The following is a 14,829-nucleotide window of genomic DNA, read 5'->3' as shown; positions in this document are numbered from 1 at the left end:
TTTTGTGCTGCCTCTGGTCGCCAGCTGGATGACTGATGCGTCGTGAATGACTAATATCGGTCACATTTCTCCGAACAATCATTCAATTTTCGTGAATTCAAGCGTTGTTTCCGGGTTGAAAGAGGCGTCAAAGTGCCGCCGCCGCGGCCCCTCAACCGATTTGGATCGGATTTTCGGTCGCCGTTCTGCGATAGGTGCTCCATAGCGTAATTTTTGGATTATTCTTGAAGAAAATTGTGTTTTTGGGAGCGTTGGAGGGACAATTTTGCTTCAGCAAGCTTCCTACAAAATGTAAATAACTCACCGGTTAGTGGCGAATCCACGACAAGAGAAAGGGATCGTTTAAATACCAATCATAAATGTACGGTTGTTATGAGAAAAAGTAACAGATTGCGTTGAAGTGCAATTCTCGTTGGGAACAGTTGTCGTCCATCGATTGATATCTCAGGCACATGCTCATAGAACTGGAATACACATATTAGGCTGTCAAAAAAGTCCTGCGGTATTTCCGCGAGGTGTCGTTGTAAGCGCGTAGTTCTAGTTGTATTCATTGTATCGAGTCATACTATAGATTGTTGGAAAGGTATTTTTGCGCGCTATAATATAGTTCTTGACAGTGTTTTGTTTGGTTAAGTCATTCGTGAGTTATAGTGTCGCAAATATGGAGAAAAATAAAGAGAAAATCTGACATATTTTACACTACTACTATGACAAAGGCAAAAATGCATCTCCATGCTAATAATGCTGCCAATAAAATTTGTGCAGTTTATGGACCCGATACAGTTTCCATTTCCACCGCACAACGATGGTTTCAACGTTTTCGTTCTGGTGTAGAGGTCGTCGAAGATGCGTCATGCTCCGGAAGGCCTGTCGTCGAAAATTGCGACAAAATCGCTGAATTAGCCGAGAAAGACCGGCATAGTAGCAGCCGTAGCATCGGCCAAGAGCTGGGGATAAGTCATCAAACCGTTATTAACCATTTGAAGAAGCTTGGATTCACAAAGAAGCTCGATGTATGGGTGCCACACACGTTGACGCAAAAAAACATCTTTGACCGTATCGACGCATGTGAATCGCTGCTGAATCGCAACAAAATCGACCCGTTTCTGAAGCGGATGGTGACTGGCGATGAAAAGTGGGTCACTTACGACAACGTGAAGCGCAAACGGTCGTGGTCGAAGCCCGTTGAAGCGGCTCAGACGGTGGCCAAGCCCTCATTAACGGCCAGGAAGGTTCTGCTGTGTGTTTGGTGGGATTGTCAAGGAATAATCTATTATGAGCTGCTTCCGTATGGCCAAACGCTCAATTCGGACCTGTACTGCCAACAACTGGACCGCTTGAAGGTAGCACTCATGAAGAAGAGGCCATCTTTGATAAACAGAGGCCGCATTGTCTTCCATCAGGACAACGCCAGGCCACACACTTCTTTGGTGACGCGCCAGAAGCTCCGGGAGCTCGGATGGGAGGTTCTTTTGCATCCGCCGTATAGTCCGGACCTTGCACCAAGTGACTACCACCTGTTTTTGTCCATGGCGAACGAGCTAGGTAGTCAGAAGTTAGCCACAAAAGAGGCCTGTGAAAATTGGCTATCCGAGTTTTTTGCCAATAAGGAAGCGAGCTTCTATAACAGGGGTATTATGAAGTTGGCATCTCGTTGGGAACAAGTCATCGAACAAAACGGCGCATATTTGACTTAAAACAGATGATTGTAACTAATTTTATGAACAAATGAAAATTCAAAAAAAATACCGCAGGACTTTTCTGACAGCCTAATATTAACCATTTGCGATCGGAATTAATTTCCCTTGAAAGAGATCCTCTTATCTTTCCACGCTAATAATCCTTTGTTTTCACCGAGTACCGTTATTTATTATCCATAGAAACTGTATATTAATTCGTGAAAAAGTTCGTTTGACATTAAAATTCGTTTAGAAAAATTGTTAACTATTACATATGATTGGATAAAGTATTTAGTATAATTCCTCGCTGGGGTGGCTCAGAGCAGACATACGATCGCATAGGGTTAATAGATCCTCATACGTTACGTCACACATCACTTCTGCATCCATCGGATTGTGGACATATTAGAAAAATCTTAAGCGCAAAAAAATCAAATATTGACCCCGGTCAACTGTACACATGGACGACAAGGCCAGGTCACTTGTAAAAAAAGACAATGTTGTGCGTTTTCTGGGATCGATGTGTGATCTAATACAACCTATTGAATCCAATGATCCGAAATGTTCGAGTAAAACCAGGCTCTGCTCCAAAAGAAGAGCGGAATATGAAAAAAGCCACACAAAGTAAATTTTTATGACTTTATTCTTCAAAAATATTCAAACCAATAAACGTGTATTTTTAATGAAAAAAATAAACGGTTTCATTTGGATACGCTTGATGCTGTGCAGAGCAAATTGTTTTTTTTTGTTTTTGCTTAATGAGAAAATCTCAGAACTCGTTGTCAGCAGTTCGCAAGCCTGCTCGGAAGTAAAAGTTAGTGGCATTTGTGAATCGTATCCTTTAAAGGACCAATCAGAAATAATGATTGAAAGACTTGAACTTGACTCGAACTCATGACTCTGCTCTAGGGAATATGAATCATTTCATCTTCCTTTTCATTTTCCTTGTTTTCATACGCATGGAAATAAACTGGAGCGCTTTTCATCATAATGAGAATTCAGATGAAGTAACCTAAAATGGACCTCAACGCTTAATTTAACGCTGGAAATATTGTCATTTTCGGATAACATCAGAAAATCCATTTCCTTTTCCTCTGTAAGCCATAAACGTTCATCGAGAGCAGAATGTGTTACAGAATAACCAATCAACATCATATTAACGCGAAACTGAAACTTACAAACTGAATCACTCAGTTAACGAACGGAATAGAGGCGAATGAAATGCAAAGTTTAAAGCCTCTCAAGTACAAACGAAGAAGAGAAACGAACGGAAGACACTTAAACTTAAAACTAATAAATAAAAAAAAACTCAAGCTTGATTATCTGATTTTCTGTTTTATATTTGTTCTTTAACGTTATAAAATCATGTAGTATCTGTGTTCCATACACTGTGCGGGACCCCAAATGAAAATAATCAACAACTCGATTGGACTCGATTGCAGCACCACTTTTTCGAATATATAGCTTCCAAACAGCCAATGATTTTTTTTTTCATTCGGTTACGCACACATATAAAAGAAAACTTAATTATTATCGACAAATCATAAACTTAAAAACGAAGAGGTAAACTTACAAAAACTTAATAAAGTATAATGTTAAAAATAACTTATAAAAAATGGGTTTCGTTTTTTTTTTGTTTTCAATTTTCATGTTTTAAAAAGCAGGGGAACCGATCATTATGCTCTCGCGGTTCCTCTTCCAGTTAATAACCCTCTCGCTGGTTCGTAAATGTACGGCCTTACAGCTAGCGTGTTTCTACCAGCACACAATGTATAATAGTTAAAGTTTGTATCCCTTTCACTTATCGATTATGGTTTACTTGTTTTAGTTTAGACTCCAGATTCAAATGATCTCATTGGAGTATCGCTTAGCCTAATCTGTAGTACGGGTTATGAACGGTTGACGGCGGGGTGACGCAATACTAAACCTAAAGTTGTTTTTACACTGACGAAAAAAAAAATCGAGATATTACATATTTCCTTCTTACCCCATTTTTTCAATTACACACATCCAGTTATTGAACGCTGGTATTTTTTTTTGCATTTTGTACTTTACAGTTCGAGCGAACAATGTTCATCGCAACCAGCATTTTAATAACTGAAAAATGGAAATGCAATATCTCAGTTTTGCCGAAAATACGTTTCAATTCCATTTCCATCACAACTACAACAACCATTCCGCTATTCATGCATTCTGTGTGTGTCCTGTGGGGGTGGTATTTGTGAAAAACAAAAAAAAACTTTAATTGTGTTGTAATCCGTTTCCGGTTTGTTCGAAGAGAGCGCTTCCGAACAAAAACAAAAAAAAAAACGCGGCGGGGGTGAATATGAAAATGAAAACGGAATCAAATTTGTTTGTTAACACACTAAACCATTGGCGTTCGTACTTTGTGAGCTGATTTTCGCTGAGGAGAAGTAAAAGATAATGTTTTTTAAACTATTTCAACTATCAATTAACCGGTGGGATCCACACTATTCGCTAGATTTTATTTTATGTTTTTTTTTTCTATTTTTACTTCACTGAATCGTCCTTTCTACCTCTCTCGAAGGAAAAACAAAACTACTAAGTAAAACGCGGTACTCGACGAAGGGGATGGGATGAAATATGCGCGCGAAACAACACAATTAAATTTAATGTTTTTTTTTTGTTTGCTTCATTGTCTGGTTTAGTCTAGTCTAGTCGATGGATGTCCAATATCCGTTTGGGTGTTTGTGGTCTGTCGTATTGATTGATTGATTGATTGATTACTTGCTTGGGTTGGATTTGGGTGTATGTACAAATAAATAATGATTATTTGTTTAAACTGATATTACACGTGCCTGTGTGTGTGTATGTGAATGTGAGCTAAAACTAACTGAGTTCTCCAGATCTTTCACCTTTCTAGTTCTATTTCTCTCGAGTCTCGAGCTCCAGTATCGGGGAGTCGACGAACCTCAATCGGTTGTTTAATAGTATTAACAATTCAATACACGTCACTTTAACTATTATTAAAGCAATCGTTTGCTGTGTTTTTTCTTTCAATCGGTATATCCTTTCATACTATTGCTGCAAGTAAGGTAAGTTATGTTTTTTCTCTGATTCAACAAATTCTATATTTGTTTACATGTTTGAACAAGATAAATCATCTTTTTGTTTTTATCTGCGAGTGTGATTCTTGGTTTGTGTTGGTATGGTTGCATTTTTTTTTTCTTTTCTGCTCAGAACAAAATCCATTGACAGTTCTATTTTGCGGAGATGGTGGGTTTTCGATTAAAGAATATGTGGAAGCTGCGTTTGTTGATTTGTTGATTTGTTTCTCTTAACTATTGTACAAAAAATGAACTATTGTCAGTACTGTATAAGGGTACTGTTAACTGTTTCCTTTTTTTTGTATATGGTTCTATCTGTTTGTAATTAGAAATATTGTAAATATTTATCAGTTTGTAGATTCTGTTTTCCATCGATTGAAGAAAAAATGCAGTTATTCATAATAAATAATTCGCCTATTACCGTTAATTTCATTCCATTCCATTATTTGTTAAACTTTTTTCGTATCGATCAACTGTTCGTGCTGTAACTATTGCATCTCGTTTGGATTGATCATATCTCAATCGAAATAATAAACATATTAGATAAACAAGGAATACTGAGCTTAACTCTAAGTCAACTGTTTTTTGTTCTATGTTTCATATTTTAAACTATTTAAGTTCTTTAAGGCTGTGTGATTCGGTCCTGATAGCCGCGCACTCGTTTGACAGTTTCAGCAGTGCGTTCAACACGCACACACATACAGCCACCACCGTGTTGACAGTTCCGTTGGACAGTGAGCTTACACTAAAAAGTTTGTGGTTAAAAAACAAACTATAAATAAGTAAAAGCTATTGTAATACACACAAAATGAGGTAACTGTTATCAGCAGTCTTTCAGGTTTAGAATTAATCTTCGATACACATATGTATATGTTATAGCGGTCGGTATTTCTGTTTTATTTCAATATTTCGTACACTGTCGAACCGTCATCAGCAATTGGTGTGGAATTGACGTATAGCATCATTCACACAAACTAGTTCATGGCGAGCAGGACCGTATTCAATTGGGGGGTTGGGGGGTTCTCATGTAGGGGTATATCTCAAGGATTGTAGAACAAAATTAGACTAGCTTATTGCGTATAGTTTCGTGTGCTTCCAGCAATGGGAACGGTAGCGCGGGAGCACCCTCCCGCTTCTGCCACCATAACTGTGTAACAAATTAACGGATCAACAGGCTGCCAACAGTGCTGCCAGTAAAGCCTCCAACGCTCGTGCCGCCGGAAAGATCTATGGACACAGAGTGAAATGTAAGCCTCTAGGGTAATATTTGGCGTCATCATTCCGCGATAGCCTCGAGATATTAGATAGCTTCTGTATGTAGGGGGGATCTTTGCCTCGTCGAGTTCCGTGTCTTGACAACGCTTGAAGGCAGCCGTGAATATTTTAATGATTGTGTTGTGGGAACAGTTTACAGCATGAATGTTCCGCCTTTTCTATAGGCAGCACTCCATTCCAGACAACTGTTCCCATTATGGGCATGCATCGTGTCCTTCCTAAATGTGTTGCTTCCAAAAAATGAATCCTAAAGTCAGTATTCCGAAAATGAGTGCCGGAAAAAGGTGTTCGTCATGTTTAAATTTTTGCATTTTGATGTAGTTGTAATATATAGTCGCGAATTTCGATGAAGTTTGATTTCAATTTCGAATTTCTCCAAGTGTTTTCACCACTTCAATGAGAGCTTCAACGGCTTTTACGTATTTCTGTCGTTAAGTATATTCCTCTTCGCTTCGCTTACCCTAAATCTTAGCCTACTATGTCGCTACACGTTTATATTTGATGTTTGTTTTTTTTCTTGTAATTTTTGCTGTGTTTCACTAATTTTACACATTCTCTATTTAAAACAGCCTGCACGGTCTAACTTAAGCATTCGGACACGAAACGGAACAAAATGAAAAGAATAACAAAACATAAATTTACGGCTATCAACGTGTATTACATATTTTATAATTATGGTTTTTCTTACCTTCGAAGATTTTTTTTTTGTTTGCTCATTGCAAATTTTAATTCTTAATGTTAAACGCTTACGGTTGTTTGTAATTTTTTTTATTGTACCTGAGTGTGTTGCACGTGTGACTAGTTGAGTTTTTTTTCTTCTTTTACATGTCTAAAACTTTACACTTCTATGCAAAAAAGATTTCCATCTTGCATTTCAACGCATATATTCACAAAGAACCGAGGAGAAACTGAGGTAGTATACAAAAACACAGTTGCAAAACGATTGGTTTCTTCGTGAAAAAGGCTTAAAATGTGACCCTCGATAGTGTTCGGGAACATTCCGAAGCTGAAAAATTGTAATTTAAAAAACTCTGGTTGAAACATGCTTTCTGTTCGCGTGATCTTCTCTCGCTAGTGGGATTCGTATTATGCCGAAAATGAAAAAGTCCGAAAAATGTCAAAACGCCAAAAGCTTGTTTTTTTTTCTCTCTCTTCTCACAAATACTAATGTAAATTGGTGACACACACTCTTCTACTTCTTCTGCCTTGCTATACTTCGTTCCGATCGTGCTTTCTTCTTCCTGCTAATTTTTCTCTCCAAAACAGCTCTTATACCTTAAAAATTTCCGTTTTTCCTTAAATTTTCAGTTAGCCCAACAAAAACAGCAACGTAAATTGTATTTAGAATTTAGAATTTTGCTTATAAATTGGTTTAATTTTGAAAACGTTTTGCCTAAACTTGCCTAACTAAGTTTAATTACGAGTCCGAAACGATTTCTGCCAAAAAATGTGTACGATCGCATCCTCTCTCTGTCACGATATGAACGAACGAACGAACGAAAAAAAAAACCGCTAACTCAAACTCTCGCCTAGTTCCGATTTCTTTTTTTTTTTTTTCATTGGGAGGGATCCAAAGTTTTGCTTTACACTATTTAATTTTTACGCTCAGAATTTAGCCTAAAGGTTGTTTTTTTTTCTCAGTATGCTTGCCTTTCCTGCGCACAACTCTATTTACACATTCCTACAGCTCTCTTTTTGTTTGTCACCGCTTTACATTTTCTCTTCCTCTTTTTTGAATTTTTAAGTATGATTTTCTGATAGTTACATTTATGTCACTGTATTGATTATATTTTTTTCTGCAAGTAATTTTTAAATCTAAAGTTATGATTACTTAAATTTTATCATCAAAAGATTTTTCTTTATTCTCTAGACATGATTTTTTTTCCATGATACGGTTATATTTTTAATTTTGCTTCCACATTTCGTTCCACCTTTTTTCAAATTTAATTTCATTAAATTTCAATTTTTCAAGCTATTTTATAGCTTCTATTTGCTTTGTCTGTCACTGTGTAATATTTGCTGTTTTGTTTCACTCGTTAGCTTAACATCTACGCATACATACTCTGTTATGTGTGTAATGCTCACCTTGCTTTTATATGTATATGCGTGCGCTCTTCTACGCCATTCTTCGCTTCTCGTCGCCGTAGAAACTATTTACAGGAGATTTCGAAGGTGTATACTTTCTCTCTCACGTTTCTGTAAGCCTTTCACGCGCTTCCAACCGGAGCCGGAGCGCGGAGAGCGCGGGGAGCTCTCTTCATTCGCTCTGACCGGTTATTAATAATTAAACTTTTAAAGTGCTCGCACTTGATTCTCTCATCCGTTTGCTTTGTTTTTTTTTTCGTTTGTCCAAACATGTGTGTGCTTTTCGCCATTTTTTCCTCCTTGCCGTGTAGTTTATGCGGTCTAAAATTTGCCTTATGCTTTTTGTTTAAACGTCCGAAATTGTTTTTACCCTTTTCTCATGCCCAAAAGTTGTTATTCTTCCTCGCTTTTTTTTACTCACGTGTTCTTGCTGATAATAATTTTGTTTCAAAATCCGAAATTTCTCTCTTTTTCCTTCTCTTACTGTCACTGTTTTGAGTTTTTGTTTTTGTCCTCAAAAAGCTCCCTCTCCAAACCTGTGCTTCCGCTGCAAACACGTTAAACTTTAAATTATTATGCTCTATGCTTATGTCCTTCCGTTTTCCCCCCGGCAAAGGGATTCTTGTTGAATGCAACGCAAAACGATACAAAAAATGATTTTACGAACAACGAAAGGTGAAACCCAAGGTGCGCAAGGTGCGCATTATGTTTTTCGTTCGATGCGTCTCGATTACCAACGAAGGATTAAACGAATTTCCTATTGCAGTAGAAGTGCTTTTTTTTGTTTGTTTGTTTGTAAATGCTTTCTCACTATATCATGTTCTATGTTTTGCTTCATGTAAAAATGGAGGTAGTTGATTTCAGCGATCATCAATCTTGTATGTTAGATCTTGCTTGATTATGCTTGTGTTTTGTGTACTATATAAATGGTTGCTTTCTGTAAACATGAAGGAAGAATCTATTGGATCCAGCTATTGTTTTGTATTTGTATTTTGGCTATCAATGGCAGTTGTTGTGTTCCTTGAAAATAAATCGCCGGAGCTATCGAAACAAAATGTTGAAAATGTGTTACTCCACTCCCAAATCAAATAGGTTCTTCCTTCTGGTTGTATTTTATTCTCTACCGCAACTATCGGAACTGTTTGCAGACTGTTTGTTAAGCTGTATGTTCTGTATGTTCCAGTTCTGTTTCCCACTTTAAATATCACTATTATTGTTCTATTTCACTTATTCAGCTTCTGTTTATCTATGAGTGGCTCACATTCTTCAACGCGAAGAGTTGAGCCTTTGATGGGGAAGCTTGGTTGCTTGGAGTTAACAAAACTCACCCAAAACCGGATGAGTTTGTGTGTGTGTGTGGCTTAGATAAATTAAATGCATAAATAAACCCGTTTTATGTGTCTTGGTATTGCGGTGCGCATTGCTTCTGATTCTAAAAATAAACTCCCTTTCGTGTGTACAGGCTGCCTACGCGACTTACAACTTAAACCGAAGAAATATAAAAAATGTGTTTTTTAGCATCTCCACAATGCGAATAAAATTCTTGCCATCTTGGAAGGTAACTTTAGTTGACATGTATTAACGTAACGAAATAAAAAAACCAAGTAACGGAAAAGGTGTTACTCCAGCTTCCTCCTTTTTTTCTTCACTTGACTTTGATGTGGTTTCATTTCAGATGTTGCGGAGATAGATCCGGTCGGGATCTCTATTCCCCTTTAGCGTAACATGCTTTCTGTTCTGCTTCAAACTTACATATTAATATGAGCACATTAGTTTTGATTTGATTTTGCTATTATGTTTTTTTTATCATTTCTACGCAAACAAAAACTCAGAAAATAACAAAGTTCCGGTTTCGTTCGGTTTGTTTGAATACAATTTTCTGTATTGTTACTGAAATGGCTACGTTCTGAAATGTTAGTATTTCGAAAATTTTGAGATGTATTTTTCGCAAAAAAAAGATTATTATTTTCTGTGTGTGTGGATAAGAACAGCAAACTTTAGAAGAAATTGGCAACACCAACTGGATTCTGGTAGCGAATTCGTTTTTGTTTAGTTCCAACCAAGATTCGCACGAGTTCCAACCCAACTACTGTCAAAAGTTTTTTTATTCGCTTAGGTTTTGATCCTAGTTTCGCAATAGTTCCAACCCGAAAACACTGATGGGTTCGCACTGTATTGTTTCACGGGTTAGCGATCGGCTTCACCAATACAGCTACACCTCTGAACTGTCGAGTGCGTGTTATTGTTCGGAATCCGATTCTAACAAGGCTGGTTCATTCGATCCCGTCGAAATATTTGCCAAAACATTGTGTTGTTTGTTTGTCAAGCTTCATTTTCGATATCTTGAGAAAGGTATAAACATGGAATATTTCCGAACTATGTAAATATTAGATGATATTAAGCATATTATTCGATCCAGATTTACTCCAACAACAGTTAAACTCGGAGGAGGATCACTGCTCGTGTGAGAATGTTTTTTCCTGGAATGGGGTGGGTAATCTTGTCAAGAACGATAGAAAGATGATTGGTGAGCCTACGTCAAAATTTTGGAGAAAAGTTTAAAGCCATCATTCAGGAAAATGAATATGAAAAGCTATATTTTCCAACAGAACATTTCCAAGCACACTTCGAAGGTTGCCTCAAAATTTTGGAGAAAAGTTTAAAGCCATCATTCAGGAAAATGAATATGAAAAGCTATTTCCAGTCCAAAAAGATTGAAATGATTGAGTGGCCACCCCAATCCCCAGACCTCAACCCCATTGAGCATCTAAGGACAATACTGGATGGAAAAATCAATTGTATTCGCGGAGAAATCTTAACGATTTATGATTGGATATGCAAACAGCGTGGAATGCGATTCCTCAACAAATGTTGCATAATTTGGTCGAAAGTATGCTCAAACGACTCATGGCAGTAATGGAGAATCATGACGGACATACTAAAGATTGGAATATATTATCCACGAGCATCGCTTCATTTACAATGCTTTGTTTTTATACTGTTTACTTTTTTATTTCCTAAGCTGGATCACTGATACTAGAAACAAAAACGAAAAATTTATATTACAAATTTGAAAATGAATACAAACAATGGCTTGTTAACATCCTATCCATTGTTAGAAATACGTTCTCCGCAATTTGCATACAAATTGCAGTGAATTTTCAAAACTGTTTCTCCTAAATTTACGATCGCTGATTTGACAACCTCGAAAGGCATCCAATGTTTATGAAATTCGTCAGGTGGTTTTTGATTAGATAAAAATCAAGATCGAAAGAAAAAGATCGATTTTCGCAATTTTCTGGAGTTAAAAGAATCGATCCAAAAAATCGGAAACCGGAAAAAAGATAGAAATTGGAATATATGAATTTAAGTTAACTTCTCCTTATCTAGCTTGTTTTCTATGTGTAGGATAACACGATTCATGTATTCATATTGATGATAAACATCGCACAATTCCGCACGAGTGACGCGTGAAAACGCTGTAAAAATACCGATTTCAAGTTGAATCGTTTCAGTTTCTTTATAAGTGAATGATGAATGTGATACAAAGACGACCGTCTTTGTCCGCGATCTCGAACATTCCAGGAAAACCAACAACTTTCATCAGGGGACTAGATCACTAGCCCTATTCTGTATTCCGACGGATTTCCATTTTGTTCGAGTTATAATTTCGCATTCCCTATTTCGAACGTTTTGCCCATTTAATGTTCAAAGAGAAACAGATCGAACGAAATGTAAAAACAACACGAACGGAATAGAGAATGGAATTTTATGAAGTCGTTCGAAATGTTTCGAAATGTTGTGCCCTCATTTCATTCTACAGCACGATGCTCGGAGCCAATTCAGTGTTCAAGTACTGCCTGAACTTCACGGAAATTCCTCCGGCGTTGTCATTTCCATCGCATGGTTGCTTTCAGCCACAATTGAATTGTAAATCATCCACAAACCGTCGGAAGTGGTATTTGAGTCTGGCACAAACAATTTTTGATCAGATTGGAAGGCCCGAAGGTAATTTGAAAATATTAAATGTTCAAATCGAATTAAAATGTCCACATAATATTATTTGATTACTTAAAACATCGCGTCCTGACCCTTGCTTCACTATTTGTCGACACATTTACTGATATTTCTTCAGTTCTTCATTATCATATAAAAACATTGTCAAACGAATATTTTGTTTAATGTTTTTTTTTTCATAATTTGCGAAACAGGAAGGAAGGAAGGTATTGAATTAGAGAGACTTTAAACTCTGAGAGTTCATTCGTCTCTGGGTTGCGAAACAACGTTTTTCTTGATACGGGAAAGTTAATTTTCATTCATATTTTTTTAAATGTGTTCATTTCGCCTGGAAATCCATCATTTTCATTGTTGCTTCCCAGACTCGAAAAATGGAGCCCAATGTCGTCAACGCGAATGAGAAAGGGAAAGTTCAGTGACAAGAAAACATGCAGACCAAGGTAGAATTGTCCACTACATGGTACATTCCATATAATAAAAACATATCTAGATAAAATTTAAACTGAATGCTCTTGTTCACGTTCACGTTCACATTGAATGTTCGCCTGTAAACGTGAAGCAAATAAACATCGAGCTTCAATAAATTAATTCGGATAAAGTATACAGTTGTTCACGAAGCAACCCGAAGCAACGAAGTTTTGCGACCCGTGCGGAGATTCGATTGAATGAAATTGTCTCCATATGGAAATTTTCACTGAAAGCTCGACTGTTGCTCAACATATCATTTTACAGTTAACGGCGAAATAATTTTCAGAATGCCTTGGAGCATTCGAACGTAAACATGAGCGGGGAAATATTTTGACGTCTATATTCACCACTGTTTTCGCGTTCACCGATGCCGACGAACTACGGAGAATTCACCAACATCTCGATTCCACGGTGGAAATCCAGAATCGTTGTGAAATATTGAATTAATCCATATTTATCAATATGAATTGTGTTTAAAAATGTTTTTCCATTAAAACATGTTTCTTTGTATCGTTTCAAGATGTTTTGCTCGCGGTTTATATATTGACTGATAAACTATTAACATGAAAGTGTTTGTTCACGTTCACCAGCCTTCAGGTTGGAACTAACATAGATTCAAAAACGAATTCGCTATAGGGTAGATTGGGGATGTTTTCAATTCGACAAGAAATAGTAAAACCGGTTGTCAGTTGAGGCTGTTGGTTAAATAAATGCTTCCTTCAAAAATGAAATCAATCGGATAGTAACAAGTAACTTATGTGTTATTGATTTCACTATTTCGGTTCTTCTCACTCTATCACTGCGATAACAGAGCGGTTGTGTTGTAGGTATAGTAGTAGCAGCAGTAGTAGTACTAGTAGTAGTATCTTCTCGCTTATAGGCACCCAGTTTTATACTGTATTGCAGCATACGAAAAACTTGTTCGTTTCTTCTAATGTTCGATAACTGTGAGGCGAAATAATTTGTTGAAAACTAATGAACCAATTTTCTTCGTTCAGTTTTGCTATGTTTCCTCGGTTTCTGTTTTGTACAATTCATGTATTTGCATTACGCTTAATTCCTTCCCTTTGCTTGCTACTAAATAATTGAAAAGTCTTTTTATTTATCAAGTAGTGCTGTTTAAGTTGTATCTTCTGTTTTACTGCAACCGCGTTTACGTTACAATAAAGTTAAATATTTATCCATATATTTATATTTAAATATTTCTCATTAATCTATGTTTTCTTATTATCAGCAGGTACTTTGTATATTCATTATTTATCCTTTTCTATTAGTTTCCATTAACTTTCATCTTCTATTGTGTGAGGAAAATCATCGCTCATTGATATACATCTCTGGGTAGTTCATATCTCGGAACAAAAAATCAAACTCTAATGCTTGCTTGTCTATTTATCAGTTACGTTTGTGTTTTGCTTTACTTCAACTCTATGTTTTCTTTTCTTCATTAAATTATTAAATAATGACACTTGTGGTGATTATGTTTATCATTCTTTATGAACATTGAAATAAGTCACCAGTCCCCTCCCGCAATGGGAGGGCTTGCAACTTGAGAAAAGAAATTCAGGTTCAATAGTTGTAAAAAGAGGAACTTCGATGAAAAAAATATAAACAAAAAAAAAACAATGAAAAGCTTCAGAACAAAGCCAGGATTGAAAAAAAACATAAATATTGCATTCGATTTGCATCCGGTAACATTGGTAGCCTAACTGGATAGCGCGGTTCGGTATCGACCGACAGCACCAGCTATTTATCACTCGAGAGAATAGCGTGAAATACATCTCAAAATGTGGGACACGGTCCCCCGCAAGCTGTTTCGATAAACAGCACTGCCAATTTCGTACTTTTTTACGATTTATTTCAGAGTTTGTTTGCGAAATAAATTTCGGATTTCAGCTTTTTTTTTCCTTTCTTCCTATCACATGCTCGCGAGTTTCAAATGCTGCCGATGGTCTGCTGGCAGTCAATGGTCGTGTGTACATTTCGGTTGTCAGCGCAGCGCAGCGGAACACCTTAGCTGTGCAGCTGGTTCGGCATGAACTGCGTCTGCTGCTTGTGTTCCCGCGCTATGTGCCGACGGACCGTGTTGTTTCGAGTGAACGTTCGACTGCAGTAGGGACATGGCACGCGGATACCCTGATGTCGCTGGCGGATGTGGGCTCGCAGGTTCGTTTCGTAGCCATACTGGCGATCACAGAGCGGGCACTGAAGCTTTTTGCCTGGGGGAAGAGAGCCTGGGA

The 14,829-nt window shown here is 37.2% G+C and overlaps 1 protein-coding gene across 6 annotated transcripts in view; it reads right to left on the bottom strand.

The window, feature by feature from the left end:
- Window positions 1–1,578: 1,578 nt before the first annotated feature.
- Window positions 1,579–14,829, bottom strand: part of LOC129775105 (zinc finger protein chinmo) — a 231,114-nt gene continuing 217,863 nt past the window's right edge. For 4 of the 6 annotated variants that reach the window (XM_055779378.1, XM_055779376.1, XM_055779377.1 and 1 more), the window contains one exon: window positions 1,580–14,823. In XM_055779378.1, coding sequence (XP_055635353.1) covers window positions 14,603–14,823 — 221 coding nt within the window. In that variant the 3' untranslated portion in view covers window positions 1,580–14,602. Of the gene's footprint in view, window positions 14,824–14,829 lie in introns of all 6 variants that reach the window. The other 2 variants (XM_055779380.1, XM_055779381.1) reach the window with 2 other exon arrangements.

Source organism: Toxorhynchites rutilus, chromosome 3 (assembly GCF_029784135.1).
Source record: "Toxorhynchites rutilus septentrionalis strain SRP chromosome 3, ASM2978413v1, whole genome shotgun sequence".
In the NCBI taxonomy this organism is placed as follows: domain Eukaryota; kingdom Metazoa; phylum Arthropoda; class Insecta; order Diptera; family Culicidae; genus Toxorhynchites; species Toxorhynchites rutilus.
Note: the sequence above shows the minus strand (reverse complement) of the source record. Positions and strands in the feature narration are given on the sequence as shown.